The sequence below is a fragment of the Aspergillus novofumigatus genome (genome assembly GCF_002847465.1).
Source record: "Aspergillus novofumigatus IBT 16806 chromosome Unknown P174scaffold_8, whole genome shotgun sequence".
Classification (NCBI taxonomy): Eukaryota; Fungi; Ascomycota; class Eurotiomycetes; order Eurotiales; family Aspergillaceae; genus Aspergillus; species Aspergillus novofumigatus.
Window position 1 is genome coordinate 500,195 of NW_020194281.1, and position 26,737 is coordinate 526,931.

Sequence of the window (26,737 nt, forward strand, 5' to 3'; positions counted from 1 at the left end):
TTTTTCCTTTCCCTTTCCTATTACCTCCACATTATTGCCATACGCGGAGTGCGATCAGCACCTAACAGCACCAAGAAAATACAATGTGTCATGTAGAAAGTCCAACGATGATCAACATGGGAAGTAGGACATTTGACTTCGGCATGATGATCACCCTATCAACACTCGGTTATTAACAGGGGTTGTTTTCGATACCTCCTCGTCTACGGCTTGTTAGCTTAGGAAGACATCTACAGACATCGTGACAATAAAAGCGTCACAGTAATTTCGGTAGAATACAGATCAAAATGGGGCTCTTTTTCTACTTAGAGTTGACCTTGGTTGGGTTTGAAGGAAGGTGGGACAAGGAAACAGGAAAGCAAGGCTGAGGTAAACAAGGCTGAGGTACGGAGTACAGCGTCTTCCAATGCTTTGTGCACAGCCTCATTCATATCCCACCCTTTGGAAGATTCGACATTCGTTACAGCCTTGCGACCTACTCGAAATCCCCCACTTTCTGGATAATTTTTGAATGATCCATTCTACCACATTGTTCCATCGACTGACCGTCACCATGTCTGAAAGCACCGATCAACAGTCACAATTACTTCCAGACAAAGAAAAGCAGCCAAAGAAGGACAAATGGACATTACTTTTTCTTAACACCTGGTCCTTTGAAATTCTTTCCATTGTCTTCACCGCCGCTTGTTTTATTACTTTGTGTTGCCTCCTCCTTATATACAATTTGAAGCGGTCTCCGGACCTTCCTCAGGGTCTGACACTGAACAGTATTGTGTCCGTTCTGGCCACTGCAGCTAAATCATCACTACTTTTCTCGATCAGCAACGCCATCGGCCAGCTGAAATGGATCTGGTTCCGGCAAGGAAAGCGTCAGCTATATGACATGCAGGCTGTGGATGATGCGAGCCGTGGGCCTCTTGGGTCGCTGAGCATCTTATTTCAACGGCAGCATCCTGGTGGTCTCCTCCTCTCTCTTGGTGCCATGGTCACGATTATTTCTCTCGCGTTCGATCCGTTCGTGCAACAGATCGTCAGTTATCCCGTCCGACAGGTAATCAGCCCATCCGATGTTGCTACAATGAAGCAAGCTCGATTTCCACTGAGTGCTGAAAATACAGGGGCTGACGTGGATGATGCCTTCGACCATGCCATGCACGCTGGTCTATGGTCGGATAATTTTATTTTGGATCCGACGTGTCCGTCGGGAAATTGTACCTGGCCTGTCTTTCTGTCAGCCGGATGGTGCAGCAAATGCGAGGATGTGACATCCACTGCTCGCCTGGTTGGATGTACAGATCCAGTTGACCTGAACGCTAGTTCAAATGGGACTCAATCAAGCCCATGCAGTATTGACCTTTCCCACGGAACTGCATCGGACACACCACTCACAATCCAACCATATAACTTCAACTTTGGATCCACTGGCCCTCGGCCATACACAATTGAAGTTCCATCCGAGGCCATATGGGCCGTCAATTACGAGGACCAGATTGGTCTTGTAAGCCGTACAAACTCCACATATCTGGGTGTACAAGACCCTCTGGTGGTTCTGGCTCATGCTGAATTGGACCTTCCCTTCGATAAAACCACCACATTCGTTCCTGTCCATGCCGAGCAGAATCTCACAATCCGTCGCGTGACAGAATGCGTCATCTCCATGTGTGCCCGGAATAACAATGTCTCGGTATCACGGGGAGTCTTTTCCAACAATATGTCGTCCGTTGACTTCGGGCACATGTTCTACCGGAATTTCAACGCGACTGCAGCGGAATCACCAGATAATAGATTCGCTGCATATGGACAAAAGCCCTGTTGGAAGCCTATACATGGCCTCGCCAATAATAATGATAGCGATGCGATCAGCAACCCCGATGACTTCCAACTGTGTTTAGACAGCTATAATGCCCAGTTTACGAGCTTTAAGGAGCTTTTTACCCTAAGTGCGACATACACCCTGCTGGCGGGGGATGGGGACCATTGGAGCATGATAGAGCAGCCTTTGGGCCCCAATTTGAAAAGAGTCAAGTCTGCAGGGCTGGAGGCCATTATGAGCAATATTGCAAATTCGTTAACCAAGTATGCCTATAGTATCAGCAACGACACGGTTGCCGGGGAAGTGAGAATGTTGGAGGTGTATGTCGCGGTGGATTGGCGATTTCTGGCACTCCCCTTGCGGTCATCGTGCTGGGGATTGCATTCCTGGTCTGCACCATTCGTCTAAGCCGAAAGCAAAACGTCTCCCTGTGGAAGTCATCTGTTCTGCCGTTGCTGTACCATGGACTGGGTGAAGATCTCAGGAAAGACAATCTCAAAAATATTAGCGCAATGGAAGCGGATTCGAAAACACTTAGAGTGCAGCTGGAAGACGATGGTGATGGCGAAGAGGGAGAGGGAGAAGGGAGAGAAGAGGAAAGGAGGGAAGCGGAAAGAAAGAGAGAAGAAGAACGAAGAGAACAAGAACAGAGATAAAAAGAACGAAGGGAATAGGGGATGAAAAACCGGCGCTTCGGATCAGCGATGTGGGGGAAACTTACTTTTATAGTCCACAATATACAGGTAATAGTTGAAGTCGTGATCCCATTTCCACCTGCGAATTTAAAGAGTATGGTTGGCTGAAAGTCGGACACTTGCAATTGATGTGATACAAACATATTATTAGATAGTAAGTAAGAGTACTAGGCAGATGCAAAATAGAGGGGTACTACACTTGCCATCCACAGTTAGAAGTAGAAAGGAAGGCATTTCCGGCCTCAAAAGCGGTCATTTTCAGCGTTGATTTCACAGGTCATCATATCCTACGTGGAATGTTAGGAGTAACTTATAATTTAGACTAAATTAATCTAATATGTGGTTGTTGAGTAAATTTAAAAATTAGGTTTGCACTTGGTAGTTGTTTCCTATATACTGGTGAGCAATTATATTGTTATGATGTCTTCCATGGTTAAGTAAATAATTTTAGTATCATAACTCGATCTCTGGTGTTTATCAACGAGACAAAACAGTAGAGCAACTAGGAATCCAGTAGAGATATTTGCAGGGAAATTATATATTCTATAGGCTGAAAGGTGAGTTATCTAGAGAGTTTCTGCTATTAGCTATTTAATATACAGGCACTAACTATTAAACTATATTAGAGCTCTAGATTAAGCTTATTCCTGGAAATGAAGATAAACTTTTAGAGGCCTCCACCCATGATAAGTCTATTATACTTCAAGATTATTTTTTATTTTCCTTAGATAACATAACTACATGAAGTAAAACTTAATACTGAGCAAGGTAGTATATAGATGTCCCCTATTGGCCTTATTACAGCTTTACCTAATTTAATTATAATTTTATGTATTATCTTATAGGTGCAAATGTCATTCACTTATTTCCTGATGCCTGTCCTGCTGGAGCGTGTCAATGGATGGTTGGAGCCGCTGGAATTGCAAAACAGTAGGGTCCTTAAGTAGCTAGGAGACCATCCCCCACATCAGTTAGGCAGTTGAAAGCATCACTAAAATGACGCTTTGATTGCTCATGCGTCTACAGGTTGTCTTTTCTTGGAGACTGGCTTCCCAAACACATACACAGCCTCTCTTTTATGTGCCTGCCCCCAGAAAAGATTGAAGGGATAGTATTTCTTTACATTAACAACCAGTTACATGAAGCCGAAGGCTAGCTCTCAGAAACGAGGTACACCAGCTTTCGAGCCCTAACTGACCGATTCTTCAAATCCTTCAGGCCATCCAGAACCTTCCTCAGTCCTCCATCACGCTTTTCAACGACTAGTGTCCTGATCTTCCCCTGAGCCCAGAGCGTGCTTACGACCCCAGCCCATTTCTTGGCAAATTCAAACTCTGCTGGCATGCTGGGAATTACCATCCGATCAGGACCATACTCAAACGGCTCACCAATCGCGGTACAGCAGTTCGAGAAAGTCGCCTTCATGTCCGAGCGCGAAGTTTGCACCGGGAGCAAGGAATGATACAGGCCTCCTGCGTCACCGATAGCCGCTTCGCAAATCCGCACAGACTCTTGAGTTGCCACAGCATCGCAGACGACTCTGAGGGTATCGTTGGTATGCTCGCGGATTTTTCGGGCACACGTAGGGTCGCGATAATCGAAGACTACGTCTGCTCCGTATTGGCGGACCAGATCAAAGTTGTTCGGCGAACATGTTGTGAGGACGGTGAATCCGGCCCTATCGACGGTTAGTGGCATGTCATTAGGACTCAAAAGCAAACGGACATACAGCTTCGCAAACTGAATAATCCAGCTCCCCGCGGATGTGGCTCCTCCATATACTAGAATCGGCTCTCGATTCTCAACAGGACCTTCATTCTCTGGCCAGCGCAGTTTCAGACAAGACGGTCCAAACAGACACTGTCCAGCTGTAGTGGCTCCCACTCCCACTGTGGCTGCATCCTCAAAGCTGACTCCCTCTGGGATCTTCATCTGAATCGCCGCCTTTGCCACAATATATTCTGCAAAGGTGCCGCTCTCGGGCCGCGTATTGTCTGCGCCTTTGACGAGTCCACACACGCGGTCACCAACCTTGAACAGCTCACGGACGGAGTCTCCAACTGCCACAACGGTTCCGACATAATCATGTCCCATGATTGCATGGGGGGACGGGGTGGTCTCCAGGAGCATCCAGTCGATTGGATTCAGGGCCACGGCGACGGTGCGCACGAGAATGTCATCATCGCGAAGGGACGGGATGGGACAGTCAGTGATGAACTCGGCATGACCCAAAGAGCGGGTTATGACGGCTGCCTGGGATGATTGCATGGTTGGAAGTATTTTCTGGAACAGGTAGGTCCTTGAATTTCTGATAATGCAATTCGGCGTCTACCGTTCATCTTTATATACATTTCGGGCGTAGTTTTCAGATGCTGAGTAGCCTTTGATTACTCATTTGAATCGCTTGTCTTGTGTTCACAATCTTCATTCTGGTAAATCATTGTCTGCCAGGCAGATAATGCGCCGCAATCTGGGCAATACATCCACTCTTTCCCGCAATTGCTTATCATATCCATCGGACAAAAGGCGCCGAGTGACCATATTTCTCAGCAAAGCTTAGAGATCGGGATCCACTATTAGCCGCACTGCTTATGCTGAGCTTGCTGACGTTCCCTGTTCCCTTATACCGGATTCGAGAAATGTGTGGCTCTGGCCCCTCCATATCTAGTTCGACGCAAGATTTGCATTGAATATAGACAAATATTTATTCAAGAGCGCTAAGTATCATGCATGAAGAGGGTCAAAGGTGGGAACCAGCTCCTTCGATGTTCTTTCTCGTACAGACCCCAACCCTTTACACGCCACTAGCAAAAGATGCCTGAACTCATCCACTTGAACAAGTCCTCCTTGCTCCCAGTCGCTCACAAATTCATCATACGATATGACTCCAGAAATTGATTGTCCCGGGCTTTGCTCCCTTTCATAAATGAATTCCTCCCAGCAAAGCTCCGCGTATGATTTAGTGGAAACCGGCAGCCCCGCCAGATATTTGATATAGTTGCATCTCTGGAACTGGATGACCGAGTGAACGGCGCGCACCAGATACGAAATCATGACCAGTCGACGAGCACTTTCGCAAAGTACCCAGCCATTTAAATGGCTCTCGGAAAAATGAGAGTCCAACTGTGTTTTGTATCGGGTCGCTTGGCGACTTGATAGTTCCATCCGCTCTAGGTCAGCGGTGCCCTGCGCCAGCATACGGTCTAGTTGTCGAAGGAGCGGCTTGTTGGTGATGCCACCAGCTAGGAATATGATATAGTAGAGGACCAAGGCTTGAATACGGTCCAGTTGGCGTTGCAAATCTGTGTGAGCTGAGATACTTCGACTCATGTTATTGACGGCTGCGTTCAGGAGTTGGTGGTAGAAAGGCTTTTTCGCGTTCTTGGATGCTCGATATGCGGCGCAAACCCCGTATGCTTCACGCAGAAGTGGCGGAAGATCTGATGTGCGATCGGCCAGAGACCCGATGAGTGGCATTGTGCCCGTATCTAGAAAATGATCGACGTAACCAATGAACGTCCGGACACAAAATCCCCAGGTTTCCGTATCCTGAGCGCGGGGCCAAAACTCCAAGACTCTGCGTTCGAGTCGGAGTAATGCTGAAGTAAAACCATCTGCTGAGCTGGGAAGAGGACGCCAGCCTGACGCCCCTTGAGAAAAGTTCCAGGCTTGACTGGAAGTCATGGGGCCCTCTAGGAACCACGTTGGGTTAACAATGTCATCTCTTCGGTCGGAGATCATGGATGGTTGTATGGAGTCCTCCACCGGAGCAAGTTCGCATGTGCTCGAGCCCGTGGGATCAATCTCGAGACTGGACCCTACATGGACATCTAGTGGTGCAGTCTGATCTCCCTTAGCCGGTGGAGGCGGATATGGATAGCGACATGTAATAGATTTCTTGCAACAGCGAGAGCAGCTGGGTACCCCATGGTCACACCGTCGCTTGGCAGCCACACATGCCCGACAAGATGTTTTGCGGAGTGACATAGCGAGTCTTACAGCTGGATTGGATCAGATTGCAGATGCTGAACACTCAGGAGTTATGATGGGGGTGTCTTTTGAGCTTGAAGCTTATGTGTCATGGCGGACAAAAGTGGGCCGGCGGAGTAAAGTGGGGGTCTGCGTGCGGCCAATCAGTATAACGGGAGTGGTGGTGTCGTTAATACAACCATGTCATACTGGACTATAACTTAGTTAACTATGGGCGGTGCTGACAAATGCCAGAAGGTCTCTGATACCTTCTTTTGCAACACTCTTCCCATTAGGAAGCAAGTGATTATCAAGTCGAGGCAGCGCTCAGGACGTTATAAGTCTAATTTTAGAGACGTAGCACAGGAGATACCGCAGGATCCATGGTCGAAGCTGCCTCATGAATGCCACTGCATCGTTCCCGATCTTGATGATCAACATGTATACAGTTTCAGAACGTATATTCTCCATTGTAATGTACGCCCTGGGACTGAATTGAGATTGGGAGTCTGTATTCAACGTGTAACGTCGGAGTAAAACAGATAGAGAGAATCATATCCCATCTGACACTTTTATGGGCAATGAACAAGTGCTCCAGGAGCCCTGGGTTGTAACTGAAATTCGCTCCAGAACAAGGTACTCCATAACAACTTTCGGGACAAAAATCAAGACCAGTCGCCTTTGTCGACGACTGGCTCGTGTCTGTCCGAAGCGTCCATAAGCTCCTTGACGGTCCATGGCTCGTACCTGTAGCCCGGGGGGATATTGGTGTTCTGGAAATCTTTGCCTGCCAGAATATGACGAGCACAGCTATCGTAGTTTTCATATGCATACTGCTCCGGGTTGTGGCGCATAATCCAGTTTGCAGTAGATTTGCTCAGGATATCCGGATTTCTGGAAACCTCGTCCCAGTCCGTATTGTGGAACTTTTCTCGGTGGTGAAAGCCCATTTTCTGGGCACACGACACGCGCTCAAACCTGCATAGCATAAGTATATGGTCGCCTTCTAATCTGAATTGGGCAAGCACTTGCCTTAGTTGATTATGAACCCTTACAGCCAGGGGAGCGTTGGTCTTCCCACCTAACTGTAGGCAGGTCGCCAGAGAGTACGCATCCTCCATGGCCATTGCCGCTCCGCTCCCCGACGTGGGTAAAAATGAATGTGCGGCGTCTCCAAGCTGGATCACACGAGCATTAGGTGAGGCCCACTTTGGTTGCGGGTTACGCCACAACAGCTTCCAGTCTGTGCAACGGTGACCTGGTGTTGCCTTGACAATCTCCGTTAAGAATGGCTCCCAGCCCGCGATATACTGTAGGGCAGTATCGGTAGACACCATCTTATCCCAATTCTCCTCGGCATTGTGGTCATCCTACAGGACGGAATGGATTAGCCATTGCTTTTTGGAACTGCAAAATCATGAGACATACCCTATGGGTCAATATATAGCATATCTGTCTTTCGTTTTTGCCGACAACCATATGTGCTCCGGGACCTAAGTGGATCGAAGCACGATCCACATGGCCCTGGAACTCCTTTGCAATGATCGGGTTCTCCAGGGCTGGACCCGCCGGGAAAGTCGCCCTATAGCAGGCAAAGCCCGAGCTGATGGGTTTGTCTTTTTGCCCCAGGACCAAAGGCCATGACTTCGATCCAACACCATCAGCCGCGACAACGATATCTGCCGTAAGCCTCTGTCCGTCCTGTAGAACGACGCCTCCCTTCGTGTCACTCTCGAAGTATTCATCCACCGCTTTGTCGAAGTCTACTGTGATACTCAGTTCCTGCACATAGTCCCAAAGCAAACCGTGAAGCTCGGAACGGTTAATGGCTGCAGATTTATTTTCTCCATCACCAATAGGCCAGCTCCCAATCCAAGTTCCGTCGAACTTCTTCACGTTTCGCTGGGTTTTGTAAGATATGGCCTCCAGTCTTTCGAAGAAACCAGGCCATTTCTTGACAGTGTGGAGGGCATTGCATTCTATCAGGAGTAGGTCCCCTGTCATGATATAACTGTAAGATAAGGCACTGTAGTGTATGCATGCGATGCTAACTCACCATAACCTTTAAAACTTGGCCGTTTCTCCAGGACCCGGACCTCATGACCCTTGCGATACGCCTCAATCGCAAACGCGAGGCCTCCTATTCCACCCCCGACTATAATAATGGAGAGCCCACTAGGGGGATAGCGATCCATGATAGTAGATTTGTCTAGGCTTCCCATGGCTGTTTTCTTCCGGGTCTTGATAGAAAACTGGGTTAATAGTACGAGTAATCAGGGCAGGCATTTGCCGCCCTTTTATAGGCCAGGAGGAGTGTACGCATTGATCCCCATTACTTGACTTCACTTCTTTTCGGACGGCAGCGGATGAGAAGGTGAACAGCTTCTTCAGTTGCATCTTGCGGCCTCGAACATCACCCCACTAAGTGTGTTCCATACCGTTTCTCAAGTGGATCGACTTGCCTCGAAGTGCATAAGTGCCCTAACCACGAGGCTAGTTCTGGAACGCACATTGCCGATCTGCAGAATAATGGCTGCTAGATGAAAGTGAAGTGGAGATTTGTTGGGATCCCCGGAGTGGTGATATATTTGTTTGACTCCAGAAGAAATCCACGCGCTGCAACTGCAACTGATATATATAGCTTTTATACTTGCGACAGGACCCAGGATGACCAAATACGGTGGACAGCCTATCATGCATTGCGTTTCTGGTCCACTCGAGCGTTATTGTGCTTATATATGAGCATAGCTTAGTCAATCGAACGACTGTCAGGATGGCATTCATTTTTTTATGAGAGTGTTGACCCATCACATCTTAACCAATACGACCCTAGTTATACTGCTATATCTCGACGGATCACTTGTCAACAGCTATCTTGTAGTTTTCCCGATCCTCAATTCGGCGCGGTTGACCCACAACGACCTAAGTTTGATTTTCAGGCATTTGCAACTGCAAGCCGGGAACATATTCCGTTTCTTCCGCTGAATAAGCTGCTTTGTATTTGACAGGAGTAGTTCGTAATAACCACAAGAAAGGAACCTGCATACCCGCCCGCCTCTTCCGCTGAGTAAGGGGCTGTGTTAGGGTCCACTTATTGCTAACAATTGCCAGAGTACTCTAGAACATATCCTACTGCATGGTAGGTCTCACTAGGCTGATCACCGCTTCAAGACGGATATATGTCAACAGAAGGACACAGTTCATTATCCCAACAAGGTCTCAAAAAGTTGACCAAGATAGGAGTCATATTTGAATGAATGAGCTACTGGGCCGGATTCCCCTGTTCCACGCTGCTCTTCCACTAGAGTCACTAGGGTCCTTGTGTAGTCTACATGCCTATTAACGCGGAAGCGCGAAATCTGAATATGTACAAAAAAGTGCATGATATAACAGAAGCTTACACTGACGGTGTGCTACTTGGTACATGAATAAATTGAAGCAATAGCGACGATATATCGCCGGATACTCATTTAAACATGGATAGCCCCCTGTTCCCATTTCAACCCAGTCTCCCTAGTTACCGTGCTGGCCACTACTTGCTCCTCATCCGGATTCGTTCTCCGAATGTGTACAGCAAGAAAGGGTATGCCTCAAATACCACGGTCAAACAACCAAGCAATGTACAAGCCCAACCGACGCCCAGATTATGGAATATTTGCGTCGCGAACAAGGGAAAGCCGCCTCCGAAAGATGATCTTAAGAAGTCATTTCCGGCAAGCACCGAGGCTGCATATTTCGAATACGCCTGTGCCTCGTAGCAGGAAATGCTGTTGAAGATAAGGTATCCACAAAAGAAAATAACATCGAAGCAATGATCGGCCAATCCAGTGGATGCCTGCAAAGTTTCCGGTCCATCCAAACCAGAAAAGGGATATTGGTAGACACACAGCTCCAAAGCATGCTGGAGGGAGGTGTTCTTCCGGGGAAAGGTGGCCGACTGGGTTGATGTGTTTGGACTGCCAGCGATATTTCCAATAGAAGTGTACTGGAAGAGCAATGTATACTGCCCCTATTATGATACCCAGGAATGCCAGGCCAGTTTCTCCTGGAATCAAGCCGTGTTTTTCTTCAAAGACAATTGGAGAGGCTTCGAGGCAAATGCACAAATTCCGTAGATAAGGGCAATGTATAGGTTTATGAGGAGGACAATAGGTTCGAGGAAGCAGAGCACAACTGGACGCACGAGCGCTTCAAAGAGGACATCCTATTCCGATCTGTCAGTTACCATATGTTAACAAAAAAGGATCTCCACGCAGGCTTACGCTCGGAGCCACCCGAGCAATCTCAATCTCAGCCTCGGACGCATATCTCTGATCACCTGTGATACGGCGAATACGGCGTGCTCGACGACTGAGGATGTTGGGGACATATGTCTCGGGCAGGAAGAAGAGAAGCACCAAAGCAAGGCCAGATATCCAAAGCAGCTCCCAGATCGTCCACGTCCAACCTTTGGCGGAAGCGGCCAACCCTCCCACAAGTGGCCCCAGCACCGGAGCGGCAATGGCAAAGCATGCCCAGATAGCAATCATATAGTCGCGGATTTTGGGGTCTCACGTATCCCACATCGAGGCTCCCCCTGTCGCCAGAACGGTCGAGCAAATAAAGCCGGTTATGAATCGAAATGCCAGGAGCATGCCAAAGTTCTAGGCGAAGATCACTCCGAACTGGAAGAACATATACACTACTAGTGTTACGACATATAGCGGATTTCGTCCCGAGGCGGGCAGCTCTGATATCGATTCCCATATCATGGGACCTGGTCTTCGTTAGTATTCGCTAATTTTGACCTGATTGATTTGAAAACAAGCGCTCACCCAGTCCGTATCCGACCACAAATAGTGTCAGACCAAGAATTCCAGCTTCGCTACTCACACCAAACTGCTCAGCCACAATGTATAGAAAGTAAGAAGGCAGATAAGTAGGTTAACTAGGATCTTTTTGCTAATGCTCCAATCTTGCGGATTCTACCAATATTAGCCTGGATGTCCATCTTGCCAGCCTCGAACTGCTCAAGCATTACTATATGTGTCGACAAGTACCTAGCTATCATCCATCCCTCCCCAACCAATTACTTCAGGCGATTTATCATGTATCACACGCCATGGACCTGCCAAAACACTTTTCAGAGGGAGCCTTTGCCGCCGCCTGCACTGCGACATAACCGTGTACAAGGTATGCTGCTCGTAAAAGCCTTCGCTACTAGTCTCCGTCATTGCTTCTTCCAGGTAGGCATCTGGCGTTTGTAGGTATTTCCGCCAAGTCAAACCATCCATTTCTTCTGGGTACAGAAAGACCCTGTAACCGCTAAAGAAACGAACTAACTTGCCGAAAGCTGAATCGCGAATTGTCTCCATGGTAACGTGTGTGCTATAGAATCCTTTGCAAACTGAAGAATTCAATGAGTACAGCTTAAATGCGGGAAATTCACTGCCTGGGGGAGTTGTCCTTCAATTACAGTGCTAATGTCAGCCCATTTAAAATGTCTAATAACAATGGATGTCATCACCATGTGGTCCATATCTTGCTGCCGAGAGGTTTCCCTATAAAGGCAATGCCATATGTTCCCAGGATCACACTCAGCAGCTGATTTTCCTGAGGCTGATTCCTGAGTTATGGGGTAAAGAGTTCTCTCCAGTGATCTTTACGTTCGAGACTGTCAGATCCTCGGTACATAATACCGCTGACATCTGGCCCTCAAATGGTCCATAACCTTCCATCGCTGGTCGTAGGTAAGGTTTAGTGGCGGGCGTTGATCATCGTTAAGGTTTGTGGGGTTCGCTGATACCTTGCAATGCGCCACACATCGCTGTCTGGGTACATGAAAGTTTCTTTTCAATGGGAGTGGCGTGACCGTTTTAGGTATTATTCTTACTCGAGCTGATACATTACATAATGTAGATGTGGAATTTTCAAGATTTTATTATTGTTAGCTTCCAGATCCCGCGGTAGACTTCTTCTGCGTAATGTGTTGTCACCGTCGCTTACATTAATCTATTTATGAGGGCTCTACGCCATATGTCGAAGTAGAACACACCATAACTGAATCCCCCAGTGCAGGCCATGCCATATGCAATGCTGCATGCCATGATGCACCGAGCCAACATGTGACAAAAAAGCCAAGATCTAATTCTCGACAAGATGGTCACACGCTGGTGGCTTGCATCGGCAAGCTTCCCTGTTGTCGCGGTACTTTCCCTAAGATTCCCGGTTTGAAAGTAAATCTGACCGACGAGGCATCCAGGGAGTATTATGTGCATTGGCCATAATGTTCAACATTTGCGCCGTATCCCAAGGATGGCGAGAGATAATTGATGCCGATGGAAGCGCAAGCATTATAACTCAACCGGCATGGTACGAAAGGCACTCATTTCTTTCGCTTCTCATTGAACTAATAATCAAAACCAGGGCCGTCGCACTTAAGGCCATGTCGCTGGCATTCGCCGTTGTTGCTTATCTCGTACTCCTGCTTACAATGATATCCAAACATGATCCGGTAAAGGGATTCATTGTGACAGTACTGTGCTGGTGTACCTCTGCAGTAACGCTACTTACTGTTATCGGTGTTATAGCTGGGGAACATACAACAGTGAACGCCCAGCAGACGCTTCGGTATACGCAAAACTACTTCTACGGCACATTTGCTGCTGGCCTCTATATACTAATTGCTGTGCTGTTGGCAATCTACACATGCAGTGTGCGCTCGGTGCATCTGACCCACGGCGAAAGACGAACAGTCGAATGTACGAGCATCATCCTGCGAGTGGCGGCTTTCTCTGTCTTTCTGCTTGCGGGGGCTGCTGTCTACGCGAGTATTGAGGGTTGGACATTTATGGATGCATTGTATTGGGCCGACTACACTCTTCTGACAATCGGCATCGGAAACATTGCCCCGCAGACTCACCTTGGACGAAGCTTGTTATTTCCATATGTCTCTGCGGGAATCCTGAATACAGGTCTAGTGATCACCTCAATAACGTCATTCACCGAGAATATTCGAGAACTAAGCATCAGATTCAAGATTGACGAAGTGCACAGCGGCATCCAGGGGCGCCGACCTCTCGATGAGTATTCTAGCAACGGTCACAGTGACAGGGAGAAACAAGGACAGCAAACGCCAGCTGAATCTCGGTACCCAATCAAGGCTGATCTTATGAAGTTGCAAGGCATCAAGCGTGACTTCTATAGAAGGCATCGATGGACGACTTTGATCCTCTCCGGGATCGCATTGTTCTTCCTCTGGCTAGTCAGTGCTGCCGTCTTCCGTCGCTCGGAGAGAAGCCAGAAGTGGACTTATTTTCAGGCCCTCTATTTCACATACACCTCTCTGACAACCATCGGCTACGGAGATCTATACCCCACCAGCAATTTGGGAAAAGCATTTTTCGTGTTCTGGTCCCTTCTGGCTGTCCCCGTGTTGACCAACCTCGTTGCTGCCATGGGGCAATTGGGATTTGAGAAGTTGACTTATTTGTTGCGCTATCTTTGGAGACTCAAAGCTTCAAGTCTGGGCAGAATGAACCCTGATGCTCACAGCGAGGAAGCGAGAAGTAAATCAGTCCCAGGCCTGGACCTGTTTATTGACAGCAACAGTCATGCCCCTAATCTCATAAAAGCCGGACAATCATCCAACAATGTACCAGGCAGTTCAGCATATGAAAAGCACGAAGGTGGTGCATCACTCGTCCAAGCTGCTCATCGCTCCCTTTTACTCGGCGTGGAAATTGGCAAGCTCATATCTACACTTCAAGGTTCGACTACTACGCAGCTTGATCTGGAGAGTGAGTGGGACATGATCCTTCCACTGCTCCATCCTGAAAACGATGGGTGTGGCTTGTTGGAACCCACTTCTCTTACAACCCTATACAGCCATAGAGGAACTGTGCTAGAGTTTCTGGACTCCGACAGACCGGCTACAGACATGAACAAAGAAATTCTGTGGATGCTGAATTTCTTGACGGAGAAGGTGTGTTCGAATTTACGAGAGGCCTTGCAGAGAGAGCAAAGTGAAAGATCAGACACGTTGTCCTAAGTCAAGAATATAGGTTGGATGTGTCCAGGCGACTACTGCACGCCCTGTTTCAGTTAGCCAACATTGTCTCCGACATTCGGGCTGCTTCTGGACACGATCATTCCATAAAGTTGAGCAAGGTTTGCCTTGTGATAACGCCTATTAGTGTCCTCACTTCAAGAGCCAACTGGCATATTGGGAAAGGCAGCAATAGTCACGTAGTTCCCCGGGCGATCGGCAACAGTCACGCCCTTGGCTCCAGCCCTGCAATGCATGGATCGTAAAACCTCGACTGAATTCTAATATGCGATAACTATAAAATGGCTTCATATTGGGTGCTAGAGTATTTAAATATTACTATATGCAAATGGTGCGCAAATATATCTTTGGGATCACTAGGACGGCTTAATACAAAAATCAACCCCCCTCTCCTTTGAGTCTAGTTTCCAATATTAGTATTCAATATTCAACGGTTCAGATAAATATAAACTAATACTAGGCTAAACAAAAAGTCTATGTCTCGATAACAAAAAGAAAAATCACATAATATTGGAGTTGTGAGAGGTACTGTTAGGTACTGTCAAATGCTTTCCTACACACTTCCGGAGTTGGACGCCAGCTACACCCCGTTATGTGGAGAGACATCGTGACGGTTAACTATTGTCAGTGCTCTTACGCTCACGAGACACAAACAGACCGCTTAGCCCTTTGGGTAGTTATGCCACTCCGAAACCGATGAGTAAGTGGCGTATTCTCAGGAAACTTAAACGTTGAGCGTCTTTAACATCACGTCGTTGCTAGAGGCAAGCCTGGTCTAGACCACCAAGGCAATGAACCTCTTGCTGGGGCTCCGATGACAGACCAGCCACGTTGAATGAACCATGGCTAGCAGCGATTATCGGGTGATCATGCGGGGCTGAGCCGGGATTATGGAGAGCTAAGCTACCCAGGCTTCGGACAAAGTACTGTGTTTGAGTCCTGCGATTGCCCGAAGCTTACGGAGCTCATTATGGGTCGTACGCCTGTCTCTGTCCCGCCCGATGCGCTCAACCATGAGGCGTTGCAGATGATTGCTCGCTCATGAGCATGGGTTACAATAAATTAGGACTCCTGCAACATGCCTCTGGCGCGAAGCTTATGAACCGCCTTCCTCGTCTGGTCAATTTAGTAAACGTTGTACGTCAACTGTCAGTTTTGTATGTATTTTGATCGTCTATACTGGCATGTCTGACTTCATCGAATGACATTTTGAGAGGGAGATAATGGAAACATTACTCCCAGACATTGCTCGCCACTCCGGAAGCCAGACTGTTGGCCATCGAAAAGGGATCCGGCCCACCTTTGCACTAATTGAGCCCGTTGTATTTTTGCAAGGGCACAGCACAGGTAGCAGTGCTTGCAAAGACAAGGCGGCCGTCGTCCGGGGGTCTCTACGTATGAAAGTCACTGAACCGATCAAAATCAAGCGGATCTGCGTCTACTTTCGAGGGCTGGTTAAACTAGAGCTATCGGAAGGTCTGTCGTCAATCCATCTAGTCTCAGGATTGAAGCTCGCTCCCTTTTCAATATGCTAATATCCTAGCCCAGTGAAGCTTGTGGGGGATAGGGATCTGATCACGTCTGGTATCACCTACTTCGACCGCGGGCAGACAACGCAATCAGGCAATGTCTATGGAGCAGATATATGTCACATACTGGATCGATCTGGCACAGATATAGAAAGAGGCCAACACAGCAGAAACACCGCTGAAACGTCTTGGAGAGACCGATCCCTTCCTCCTAAGTATAATATTGGCGGCTTACAGCAGCCTGGACTCTTGGGGGCCGTCACCAAGAGCACTCTATTTCCCGCTGGTGATTATCTGTATAGCTTTGAATTCCTCCTGCACAACTGTCTTCCGGAGACCATCAATACCGAGCTGATATCCACCCGGTACTACCTGGAAGCTCTGATTGAACCGTCCGGTCCATTTTCCTCAAAGGTAGTTTGTCAGGTCGATGTCCCGGTCATTCGACTTCCAGCAGAAAACTCGCTGGAGCTGATTGAGCCGATCGTCCTTTCCCGGAAATGGCGTGAACAGCTCGCCTACGATGTTTGCATTTTCGGGAAGTGTTTTCCTCTTGGCTCACAGATACCAATAAAGGTTAAGTTAATTCCCCTGGCCAACCTACAGTGCCACTGGATCAAGGTATACGTGTCTCAGCACGTACAGCATCAGACAAAGGGCCAAACCGGTCGCTTCCTGCAGCTGCCCACGAAAAGGGTGCTTCTGTTCGAAAAGCAGGCTGGTGTTGCAAGTTACAGCTCCTACCCAGGCAGCACCATGCGAATTATGACAGACGAGGGCTCAATAAGATCCCCCGGCATTCAAACCATGAATCTGCTAGGGGAAGAATTGGAGACCTCCGAGATCAACTTAGAGGTACAATTACCTCGATGCCCAGAAATGAGAGTCAAAGGAAAAAGACAATGGCTTCATTTCAGTACCAAGGGCGGTAGTCCTGAGGTTAATCATTGGATCCAGGTAAGAAAGAGCAAGATACCCAGTGATGCGACTGCAAGCACACTTTATATTCCTGATGATGCTGACTTACACGCAGATTGTTCTGTGTCTTTCGAGAAACGACCATGAATGTATGGGCTCAAGCAAGTCTCGGCCCGTGGAGTTGACCATCGAGACACCTTTCACCATTCTATCGTGCAAGGCCACACCGGCAAATATTTATGTCCCACCATATGAGAGGGAAGGTGATATCGAAGTGACTGCGTCTCAAGAAGCCCAATGTGGCTGTGACCAAAGTCCCCAGTCAATATCACTACCCACAAAGCACAAAGCAGAAGCAACTGAAACGGAAGCGAGTGACAATTTGAAGTCTGTTAAAGGACAACTCCCGTGGAATGTTACGCAGCCGCTTAGCTTCGATAGTGTCTCCAGTGGCATTAAGCAACCCGCTCGAGCCCATTTACCTGAATGGGGCCTTCCTTCTGATGAACCTCACCAGCGACCTGATCCGTATAGGAGGCAATGGTATGGCGGATAGCTTTTCCTCATACTTCATACCCTCGAATTGCCGATACTTGGTTATCATTTCTAATGCATGACTTCCCTTGTTCGAGTGGGCCGTGGTTTTCCTCATCTTTAGGAGTAATCCTTTGTTTGATTTCGCTGTGGCAAGTCCCTGCTTGTCCTCATGAAACCCTATTGCTTGGATAGACGGTGAATATACCCTTGTTAGGTCATACATTCACATCCAGTACTATCCGTCAGTCTACATCATCACATTGTCGAGGTCCATTCAAGGGTCTGTGAGATTTCAGTGCTTGCTAAGTATTATTATTAGGTGGTCTGTGGCCGTGGCTGAATTAGTCTAGCCATCATCAATTTTTCCAACTAGTTCCCAAGGCATTCTGAGACGGATACTAATTGAAAGCATATCCACAAGCATCACGCCACCTCCTAGCACGGTGGGGTGATTTATCAGACAGTTGTGGGAACCTGTTAACATGGGACGTAAGCCGCGCCCTTTCCATGGTCCCCGGTCATGATGAACCATGGATGTCCTCTCGATGGTAACGGAGACTTGAACCGAGCTGAATGTCTTACCTGGACACAGATGACAGGCTGGGTAGCCAGTCAAAGAGGGAGCATAAGCAATCTTAACCAAACTGGCTGAAGTCTACAATACCACATCTATGGACAGGTTCAAAAAGGGCGCGTTTGGGCTCAGTCAGGGGAGTCCAGGTGGTTTGCAGACTCGGATGACATCATGAGTCTCATCCAGTGTTACTACTTTACTTGGAGGATGAATACTGAAGACCTTCAGATCTTGCGAACGAAGATAACTGTCTCAACTTGATGGTGTATCTGATGGTGAAACGTTCAAGATCCGATGCAGTCAGATCTGAATCCGCAAACCGTGCTGCGCGCATCCTGCGAACCCTGCAGGAAGACAAAGGTACACAGAAAGCTTTGTCCTTTTCCGTCGTACTAACGTGCTATTCTACCTTAGGTACGATGCAAGCGAGAAGGCGAGAGTTGTTCGCGGTGCAAGCAGCGAGAGCAGAAATGCGAGTTTTCGCCCTCCTCCCGAAGCGAATCATCAAGGGACAACCCAAGCCCGCATCGGTGAGCGCAAGACACTGTTGTTCGTTCGAATTATTGGACCGATGCCCTATGCTTCATACAGCGACACCATCGATGAGATGAAGAACCGCCTTGAGAGGATGGAATCGCTGTTGCTCGCAGGAAGGCGCTCATCGGTACGCGATGCGAATCAGGACGATGCATCGTACTGTTTGATGGATCGGATCGGATTCTCCAGTTTTATTGGTACCACTATGTCCCTTCTCATTCCCTTTGCTGGTAGCAAATTCACAGTGTCTGTCATGTTCCGCGTCCGGATCTGCTCTCCTGTCGCCGCGGGGTCTGCGGTGGGTTTCCAGCATCACACACTCGACCGAACTATTGGATTTTGTTTTTACTAGAGCGCGTACCTACATGCTAGGCTGGTCGGAGGAGATGATGAGTACATGGCAACATCTCAAACCAGATGATCATTCCCACCAAAAGGATCCGCCATTCTCGCGGCTAGCTGTTAGATATCCCCTGACGCCCCTTGCGCCAGTGATAATTGGCAAGCTGACACTTGTGCAGACTTCTTTGCCTACGTAAACTCCGCCTTACCTGTGTTTAATCAGAGGAGGCTTATGCGACTCTTCAACGCGCAGTACTCAGAAGATCCTCCAACGAGCGTGGCCTGGTATGCCTCACTTAATGCCGTACTTGGTATTGGAGCACTCGTCTTAGATGATGAGATAGGCGGGTCAGCGACAGTCCTACATCGCAGGCGGGATGGTGAAGGTGGTGCCTATGTGTTAAGATGTCTGCGGAATTGCTATTCTGTGTTCAATCAGCTCTCATATAGCTCTAGAGAGGTCATGGGCATCAAAGCCCTAATTGGAATGGCCAGTGGGCCCTGTGAAAGTCATTGAAGACTGCAGCAGATACACCTCCGTGGTATAGGCTATGGTTCTGGAAACCATGCTGGACGTGGAGGCTGGTTACATGGCCATTGGATGGGCGGCACGACTCGCACTCGGGTTAGGATTGAATCGCGACTGCAATGCAGAGTTCTCCGCAGGCGAGGTTGAGAAACAGCGCAACGTCTTCTGGGTTTTGTACGTCCTGGATCGAGGTCTGAGCTTTCGGCTCGGACGTCCACCAACAATCTCTGACGAAGACATCCAAGTCAGCGAGGCAGCATCCGGCGAATTCGCACACTTGGGAAAAGTGGTCAGAATTGAGAGCGAGATATATACCAGGCTGTACTCTGTCCGCGCCCGGGTCCAGGTCGGAGTCAAAGAGGCTTGTAGCCGAGGATGAGCTGTATCAGAAGCTTGTCGCCTGGCAACATTCCCTGCCTGACGGAGAGCTGAGGCCTGGGCTGGTCCTCCATTGCCCGAATCCAGAGCAACTTCCGTCCACCATTTCACTTCACGCTGAGTATTATAATTGCCAATTCATCGCCTTGTTTGTGGACCTTGGCAAACAGGCAGTTTTAGAGGTGCAGAGGTAGGTGACGACAACCATTTATCTTGATTTCAAACCTCTCCCTTCTGGCGATATCGAACCGCTCAGTCTAAAGGTGTCTACGCAACCACCTGTAATTATTAGGGATGATCGCAGTAGGGTAAACACAGCAGGGATACAACACCTTCTGATACCCGGCTCATAGTTCTTATAATACCTACGCTGACTATCCAGGTCTACCGATCTATCAGCCTACCTTAGTCGTTCTATATATGGGGCTTACGGTGGTGACAATGTCAAGCCCGTTCCTTCACTATTACTATGGCTCTGTGTAGCTTTCAATGACCTATGACCGGACCTGTCGAAATACCACTTCCGCTCTGGATTCTCTCACACATCACTTACAGCTGCTTTCAATGTGCTAGTGTGTAGGACCTAAGATAATGATTGTTGCGATTGAGTTTCCAGGAGGAAGATTTCTATCAAAGTGTGAAGCAAGTAGAGTTGAAGGAGCGGCACTGGGCAAGATGTCTAATCCTATCCCAGGTTTAGGAGAGATGGAGCATTCCGAAATCCCCATGCTGATGTTTCTCCAGAAAGTGATAAGCGATGCAAAACCGTTTATGTTCAGCCGGGAAATCCCAACGGCGGATAGTACAAATATAACGAGAATGTAACTATAGGCATTGCGGGCCGGGGTCCGAACCCATCAGGAATACCGTAGGGTTTCGGTTCCGCGGGTCGCCGTTGTGTCTGAAGACGATGCCTGGTGATCAAAGTACACCATAAGTACTAGCAGTTGTGGGGTATACAATTCGGATTCAATAAGATCTTCCATATTTCTGCTGTTTGAAACGTGGATGCACCTCCAGGATGGTGCTGCAGTTGCCCTATCTCACCAGGAAATTATCATATTTCTTTCTTCAATATCGTCAAGCTTCAGGACTAATATATCTGTGCGCAATTCCCCGCATCGGCAAATGGGCATACTCCTGATTCTGGGGTATATTCTTCCATTAATATGTTTCTTCCTCCAATCCCGCCTGCATTGCATCCTGCATGCGGCGCCACCCCACCAACATGGCTTATCATCACCGTGCAGATGACCATAGACAGCCCCGTAATCACACCGGAAATCTACCGAGCAGAATTAAGGCACAGACTTCCAAGTATTCACGTGGTCTGCGTGAACATTTGCCGGACTCCACACCGGACTCCACATATCCGTCATTCTGCAAGCAAAGTATGGGGTGCGTCACGGGGTCGACATGCATCGGAAGGGCATCCGTGATGAATTCGTCACTACTCAATCTAAGCAATGGGTCCTGTTCCTGAAAGTCAACGGTTGCTCGGCCTCTTGTGCCGAGAGTTCGTGCTATGCGACTTGCGGGACCATCACAAGGGTCATTATGAATCCGGGTGGAGGAATATGCAGAAAGCCTTACAGGTATCACCCATGCTCAATACGCGCGTATCGTGATGAGACTTCTCAAGGTCCTCGGAATGGGAGCTTAATGCATATCATCATCCGGATGCAGATGCTCCATCGGCAGACACACGTGCATCCTGACCTGAAGGCCATATATTGCTTTACAATCACCCTAGAGGAGCAGCGGAGACATCTCCGTGCAGTTGAGACTACTTAACTCCCATAACCCGCCCTTCTTTGGCCGCTCCAATTCTCATGGCTTGCCAGCATCTAATGCCAAGATGATGCATACACTGAACCTGGTCTTGCTGGCTGCAGGCCTCTTGTCTGATGTGGCCCACGGAGCCGCATCACAAGCTTACACCTGGAAGAATGCGGTTACAGGAGGCAAGTATACTGAATACTACCTGTCTGACCCTCTTGCTGACAGCAATATTCAGGAGGTGGAGGCTTCGTTCCAGGAATCGTTTTCAATCCATCAGCCAAGGGAGTAGCGTACGCCCGTACTGATATTGGAGGCGTGTACCGTCTCAACTCGGACGACACATGGACCCCTCTACAGGACTCTGTGGGCAACAATAACTGGTATGTAATTTGAATCTATGAGCGAAATTAACTGACAATTCAGGCATGACTGGGGTGTCGATGCACTCGCTACCGATCCCATTGACACCAATCGCTTGTACCTGGCGGTGGGGATGTACACGAACGAATGGGACCCCAACGTTGGCTCAATCATGCGCTCAACCGATAAGGGTAATACTTGGGCGGAAACCAAGCTACCCTTCAAAGTTGGAGGAAATATGCCTGGGCGTGGTATGGGCGAGGTAGGTAACAGTACCTTCACCCTGCATTGCTTGTTTCTCGGCTAAGACAATGTAGCGCCTTGCTATAGATCCTAACAAGAACAGTATTCTATACTTCGGCGCAAGAAGTGGCCATGGCCTCTGGAGGAGTACTGACTACGGAGCGACCTGGTCTAATGTCACGTCCTTTATTTGGACTGGTAAGACACAATGCCGAATGATGCCATGTGAGCGAGATGCTGATTGGGAAAAGGAACATATTTCCAGGATGCCAGTTCCACGTACACTTCCGACCCGGTTGGCATTGCTTGGGTGACTTTTGATTCCACGTCTGGTTCAAAGGGCTCTCCCACTCCACGCATCTTCGTTGGTAGGTTTGGAGAGTAGAAAGTTTCGAACTATGGCCTAATTCTTTCCAGGAGTGGCGGACACCGGTAAATCAGTGTTTGTGTCTGAGGATGCCGGATCTACATGTACGTTCTTTTCATCTATCGAATCCGATCCTCCATTAACTGAAAGCTAGGGTCCTGGGTTACCGGAGAGCCACAGTACGGCTTTCTGCCTCATAAAGGAGTACTCTCTCCAGCTGAAAAGACTCTTTACATCTCTTATTCCAACGGAGCTGGTCCGTACGACGGCACCAATGGAACGGTACACAAGTATAACATCACCAGCAAAGTGTGGACTGACATCAGCCCTACACCCATGGCAAGCACATACTATGGGTATGGCGGTTTGTCTGTTGACCTGCAAGTCCCTGGAACCTTGATGGTAGCCGCATTGAATTGCTGGTGGCCAGACGAGCTGATCTTCAGGAGTGTGGATTCCGGAGCCACGTGGTCCCCCATCTGGGCGTGGAACGGATATCCCAACCTGAACTACTACTATAGCTACGATATATCAAATGCCCCTTGGCTGCAGGATGACACCTCAACAGCTCAGTTTCCCGTTCGTGTCGGCTGGATGGTCGAGGCTCTCGCAATTGACCCATTCGACTCTAACCACTGGCTGTACGGAACCGGCGCGACAATTTATGGTGGCCATGACCTCAAGCAATGGGACACAGTGCATAATGTTACCTTGAAATCTCTCGCCGTCGGCATCGAAGAGATGGCTGTCCTTGGACTCATTTCTCCTCCAGGCGGACCTCCACTGCTGTCTGCTGTCGGCGACGTTGGAGGATTCTACCATTCAGATCTCGGCAAGGCACCAGCTCAATCCTTCCATAACCCAACATACGGCACTACCAACGGCATTGATTACGCTGGTAACAAACCATCCAACCTTGTTCGCTCGGGAGCCAGCGACACGCTTCCTACTGTTGCTATGTCTACGGACTTTGGCAAGACCTGGTCGGCAAACTACGCAGCCTCTTCCACCACACCTACCGGGAAGGTTGCTCTCTCCGCGGACGCTGATACAGTCCTGCTCATGAACTCCAACGGGGCAATGGTGTCGAAGTATAGCAGCACTTTCAGCGCTGTCTCGTCTCTACCCTCCGGTGCGGCTATTGCATCTGACAAGTCCGACAACACCGTTTTCTACGGCGGATCGGCCGGCTCTTTCTACGTATCCACCAACGGCGCCACCTCGTTCACCAAGACTGCATCGCTTGGCTCCAGCACCGCCGTTAATGCCATCCGTGCCCACCCCTCTATTGCTGGTGATGTCTGGGCGACTACCGATACGGGACTCTGGCACTCGACAGACTATGGTAAGACCTTCACCAAAGTCGGCGGTGGATGCACAGCAGGCTGGAGCTTCGGTCTGGGTAAGGCCTCGTCGACCAGCTCTTATGCCGTCATCTACGGCTTCTTCACCGTCGACGGGACAACAGCACTCTTCAAGACCGAGGACATGGGTACGAACTGGCAGATGATTTCCGATTCTACACACGGCTTCGGCGCTGCGTCTGCTAATGTGGTCAATGGCGATATGTCAAACTATGGACGTGTGCTTGTGGGCACCAATGGAAGAGGTATCTTCTACGGTCAGCCGAGTGGAAGTCTCCCGTCTTCGACAGCTACGGCGACTACGACCAAGACGACCTCGACGAGCACAAAGACGTCTGGCACCACGACTTCGACAACGCTGAGCACGACCACGAAGGCGTCCACCACAAGCACGAGTACTTCCAACACAACGACATCGCCAACCGCTACAGGGACTAGTACCCCGTACGGACAGTGTGGTGGAACCGGATACACCGGTCCAACTACCTGCCCGAGTGGATGGAAGTGCACTTACCAGAACGCGTATTACTCTCAGTGTAAGTTATGAAGCCAAACCTCTATGGAATGGAACGATCCTCGGACAGGATGCTGACAGAAAATCAGGCCTGCAATAACAGATAAATCCAAGTCGAATCCATCAAAGGAGAGGAGCTGTGTCGCCTAGCATGACTTATAGCCATTATTTGTATCTAGTCATGGAGCAATACAATCGACTTCCTGGCTTAAATCGTTGATTATAGAGATCCCAGGTCAGACTTTTAAGATGGTTTGGTCCATCCCCGGTAAATGCGTGATACTCGTAAATCCTAATGAAGCTGGGCATCCAAGCGCCACTTTCCAATACAATCCTAAACAGCATAGTAACATAGACTCTCCCCGGATGAAGTTTACATGTCCATGCCTGTTTCCATTCGCGATTAATGACAGCTTTTCCCTGCTCCTTTTTATTCACCTGAGCAGGAGAGTTCGGAAAGGCTCGGAAGCCTGGATGTCAGAAGAATAGTACCTAACCCGCGGACGTATCAATAAGCCTGGCAGTTAAATGAAGTAGAGTTTCATCACGGTGCGTAGAGAAGGGTTGGAAGCGCTTCTAACAGTATCTCTGCTCATATCTAACCAATGGGGTACGCAAAGGAAGAGTGCCGATGACAATTCGACGGCGCTTAGGTGGCGCGGAGGCAGTTGTGCGCGTTCTGAGGTGGCACTACAAAATCCTGCAAAGGCGCATATTTGGAACATTGGGTGTCTCATATTCCTGGAATACCCAATACCAAAAATAGACATGTCTCGCAACTGTCGCTATGCTATAGTATTTGTATATGACTGTTCTCGTCCTTCAGGCGGCATCAAAATGATCAATGTCTACTAGGATTACGAGGGAACGATGACCGAGATCCCTCGACCGACGAGTCGCGACCAGTTCCGAATCGCAATTATCTGTGCACTACGAGTCGAATCAGAGGCAGTTGAAGCCATCTTCGACGAGTATTATGATGAGAATGACAACGGGTTCGGCCAAGACCCATCCGATGAAAACGTATACAGGAACGGGAGAATCGGCAACCACTATGTAGTTCTTGTCTACATGCCAGGAATCGGAAAATGCAGAGCGATGACTACAACGCTGCACTTGAAACTGAGTTATCCGCGGATCCAGCAGGCATTAGTTGTCGGTGTTTGCGGCGGTGTCCCATACGGAAACGATGGGCGGGATATCTTTCTAGGGGATGTCCTTGTTAGTGATCGTCTCGTTCAGTGGGATACTGGGACTTTGCTTCCCGGCGCTTTTATCCACAAAGACAGACCTGAGTACGTCCAAGGGAGACCGTGTCAGCGTATGGAAACCTTTCTAGCCAAGTTCAAAACCCCGGACGAAACGCGTCGGTGGGAGACTATCATGGCAGAACAGCTGGAGACTGTTCAACGATCAGTCGGCGAGGAGGGCGCCGCCTACCCTGGTGTAGACCAGGACCGTCTTTACCCTTCAGGCCATCTCCATCAGCATCGTGACATGCGTCCCTGTGGCAAGTGTCGCTCTTGTGGCGGTTGCGAGGAGGGCAAAATATGTCACAAGGCACTTATCTCTACCTGCGACGAACTGGGTTGTCCCGATTATGCAGATTCCTGCAGGACCCGACAGCATGGGGAATTGAATTCGACTCCAAAACCAGCCCTTCATCTGGGTCCTATTGCCTCTGGTGACACTGTCCTAATGTCAGGAGACGCCCGCGATCAACTTGCCGCCAAGACTGGCGTGACGGGGATAGAAATGGAGGGTATCGGATTATGGGAGGAGACATCGTGCGTTGTGATCAAAGGAATTGCCGACTATGCGGATTGCCATAAGACCAAAGAATGGCAGCGATATGCAGCGGCAAGTGCTGCCTCGTGCACGAAGGCCCTTTTGTTAGAGTACACAATGGAGCCTCCACAGATTTACTCGCCCGAAAAAAGGACCTCTCGCGACCGGAATTCACAAGCTGCTCTCAGCCCTGGCCGACTTCTGTTCCAGTCGATGCTTGACTTTTTTGCCAAAGTCGCCACAGTCTCAACGATGTCGAGTATCTCAGACACTGTCAAAATGATTGATGTGTTCCACATCTCGTCCAGCCTTTGGACTAACTTTTGTATGGCTGCGTTGGCGTTCGTGATTGGATACTGTGGAGGCCGCGGTTGGCTGACGCCTAATGACCGTCCATATATATATGTCTCAGCACCGAAGTTTCACTGATTTATATTCTTGTCACGTTTAC

At 48.9% G+C, this 26,737-nt stretch overlaps 9 protein-coding genes across 9 annotated transcripts; 5 read left to right on the plus strand and 4 right to left on the minus strand.

Annotated features, from left to right (window-relative positions):
- Positions 1-553: 553 nt before the first annotated feature.
- P174DRAFT_434507 (DUF3176 domain-containing protein) lies at positions 554-2,221 on the plus strand (the record flags this gene model as incomplete). Its single annotated transcript, XM_024825883.1, has 1 exon — positions 554-2,221. The coding sequence occupies one exon, from the start codon at positions 554-556 to the stop codon at positions 2,219-2,221; it is 1,668 nt and encodes a 555-aa protein (XP_024678683.1).
- A 1,439-nt stretch (positions 2,222-3,660) lies between these two features.
- On the minus strand, positions 3,661-4,776 carry P174DRAFT_454233 (zinc-binding alcohol dehydrogenase family protein; the record flags this gene model as incomplete). Its single annotated transcript, XM_024829220.1, has 2 exons — positions 3,661-4,186; positions 4,238-4,776. The coding sequence occupies 2 exons, from the start codon at positions 4,774-4,776 to the stop codon at positions 3,661-3,663; spliced, it is 1,065 nt and encodes a 354-aa protein (XP_024678684.1).
- Positions 4,777-5,232: 456 nt separating this feature from the next.
- Positions 5,233-6,509, minus strand: P174DRAFT_506911 (Zn(II)2Cys6 transcription factor domain-containing protein; the record flags this gene model as incomplete). Its single annotated transcript, XM_024831342.1, has 1 exon — positions 5,233-6,509. The coding sequence occupies exon 1, from the start codon at positions 6,493-6,495 to the stop codon at positions 5,233-5,235; it is 1,263 nt and encodes a 420-aa protein (XP_024678685.1). The 5' UTR covers positions 6,496-6,509.
- Positions 6,510-7,142: 633 nt separating this feature from the next.
- Positions 7,143-8,672, minus strand: P174DRAFT_463563 (FAD-dependent oxidoreductase; the record flags this gene model as incomplete). Its single annotated transcript, XM_024830281.1, has 4 exons — positions 7,143-7,455; positions 7,510-7,847; positions 7,906-8,474; positions 8,534-8,672. 4 exons carry the CDS (start codon positions 8,670-8,672, stop codon positions 7,143-7,145), a joined length of 1,359 nt encoding a protein of 452 aa, XP_024678686.1.
- Positions 8,673-10,009: 1,337 nt separating this feature from the next.
- Positions 10,010-11,831, minus strand: P174DRAFT_463564 (uncharacterized protein; the record flags this gene model as incomplete). Its single annotated transcript, XM_024830282.1, has 5 exons — positions 10,010-10,244; positions 10,267-10,564; positions 10,657-10,681; positions 11,308-11,355; positions 11,550-11,831. 5 exons carry the CDS (start codon positions 11,829-11,831, stop codon positions 10,010-10,012), a joined length of 888 nt encoding a protein of 295 aa, XP_024678687.1.
- Positions 11,832-12,615: 784 nt separating this feature from the next.
- P174DRAFT_463565 (potassium channel family protein) lies at positions 12,616-14,506 on the plus strand (the record flags this gene model as incomplete). The annotated part of the gene is made up of 3 exons (XM_024830283.1): positions 12,616-12,663; positions 12,719-12,828; positions 12,883-14,506. 3 exons carry the CDS (start codon positions 12,616-12,618, stop codon positions 14,504-14,506), a joined length of 1,782 nt encoding a protein of 593 aa, XP_024678688.1.
- Positions 14,507-15,747: 1,241 nt separating this feature from the next.
- P174DRAFT_377107 (arrestin C-terminal domain-containing protein) lies at positions 15,748-17,527 on the plus strand (the record flags this gene model as incomplete). Its single annotated transcript, XM_024822733.1, has 4 exons — positions 15,748-16,007; positions 16,092-16,491; positions 16,525-17,010; positions 17,087-17,527. 4 exons carry the CDS (start codon positions 15,748-15,750, stop codon positions 17,525-17,527), a joined length of 1,587 nt encoding a protein of 528 aa, XP_024678689.1.
- A 4,199-nt stretch (positions 17,528-21,726) lies between these two features.
- Positions 21,727-24,422, plus strand: P174DRAFT_496411 (putative endoglucanase; the record flags this gene model as incomplete). The annotated part of the gene is given in 8 exon segments (XM_024830883.1): positions 21,727-21,822; positions 21,876-22,030; positions 22,074-22,272; positions 22,328-22,451; positions 22,505-22,621; positions 22,671-22,724; positions 22,775-24,229; positions 24,247-24,422. The coding sequence occupies 8 exon segments, from the start codon at positions 21,727-21,729 to the stop codon at positions 24,420-24,422; spliced, it is 2,376 nt and encodes a 791-aa protein (XP_024678690.1).
- A 946-nt stretch (positions 24,423-25,368) lies between these two features.
- On the plus strand, positions 25,369-26,715 carry P174DRAFT_515290 (putative Pfs domain protein; the record flags this gene model as incomplete). The annotated part of the gene is made up of 2 exons (XM_024832160.1): positions 25,369-26,644; positions 26,699-26,715. 2 exons carry the CDS (start codon positions 25,369-25,371, stop codon positions 26,713-26,715), a joined length of 1,293 nt encoding a protein of 430 aa, XP_024678691.1.
- Between the last annotated feature and the right edge of the window lie 22 nt (positions 26,716-26,737).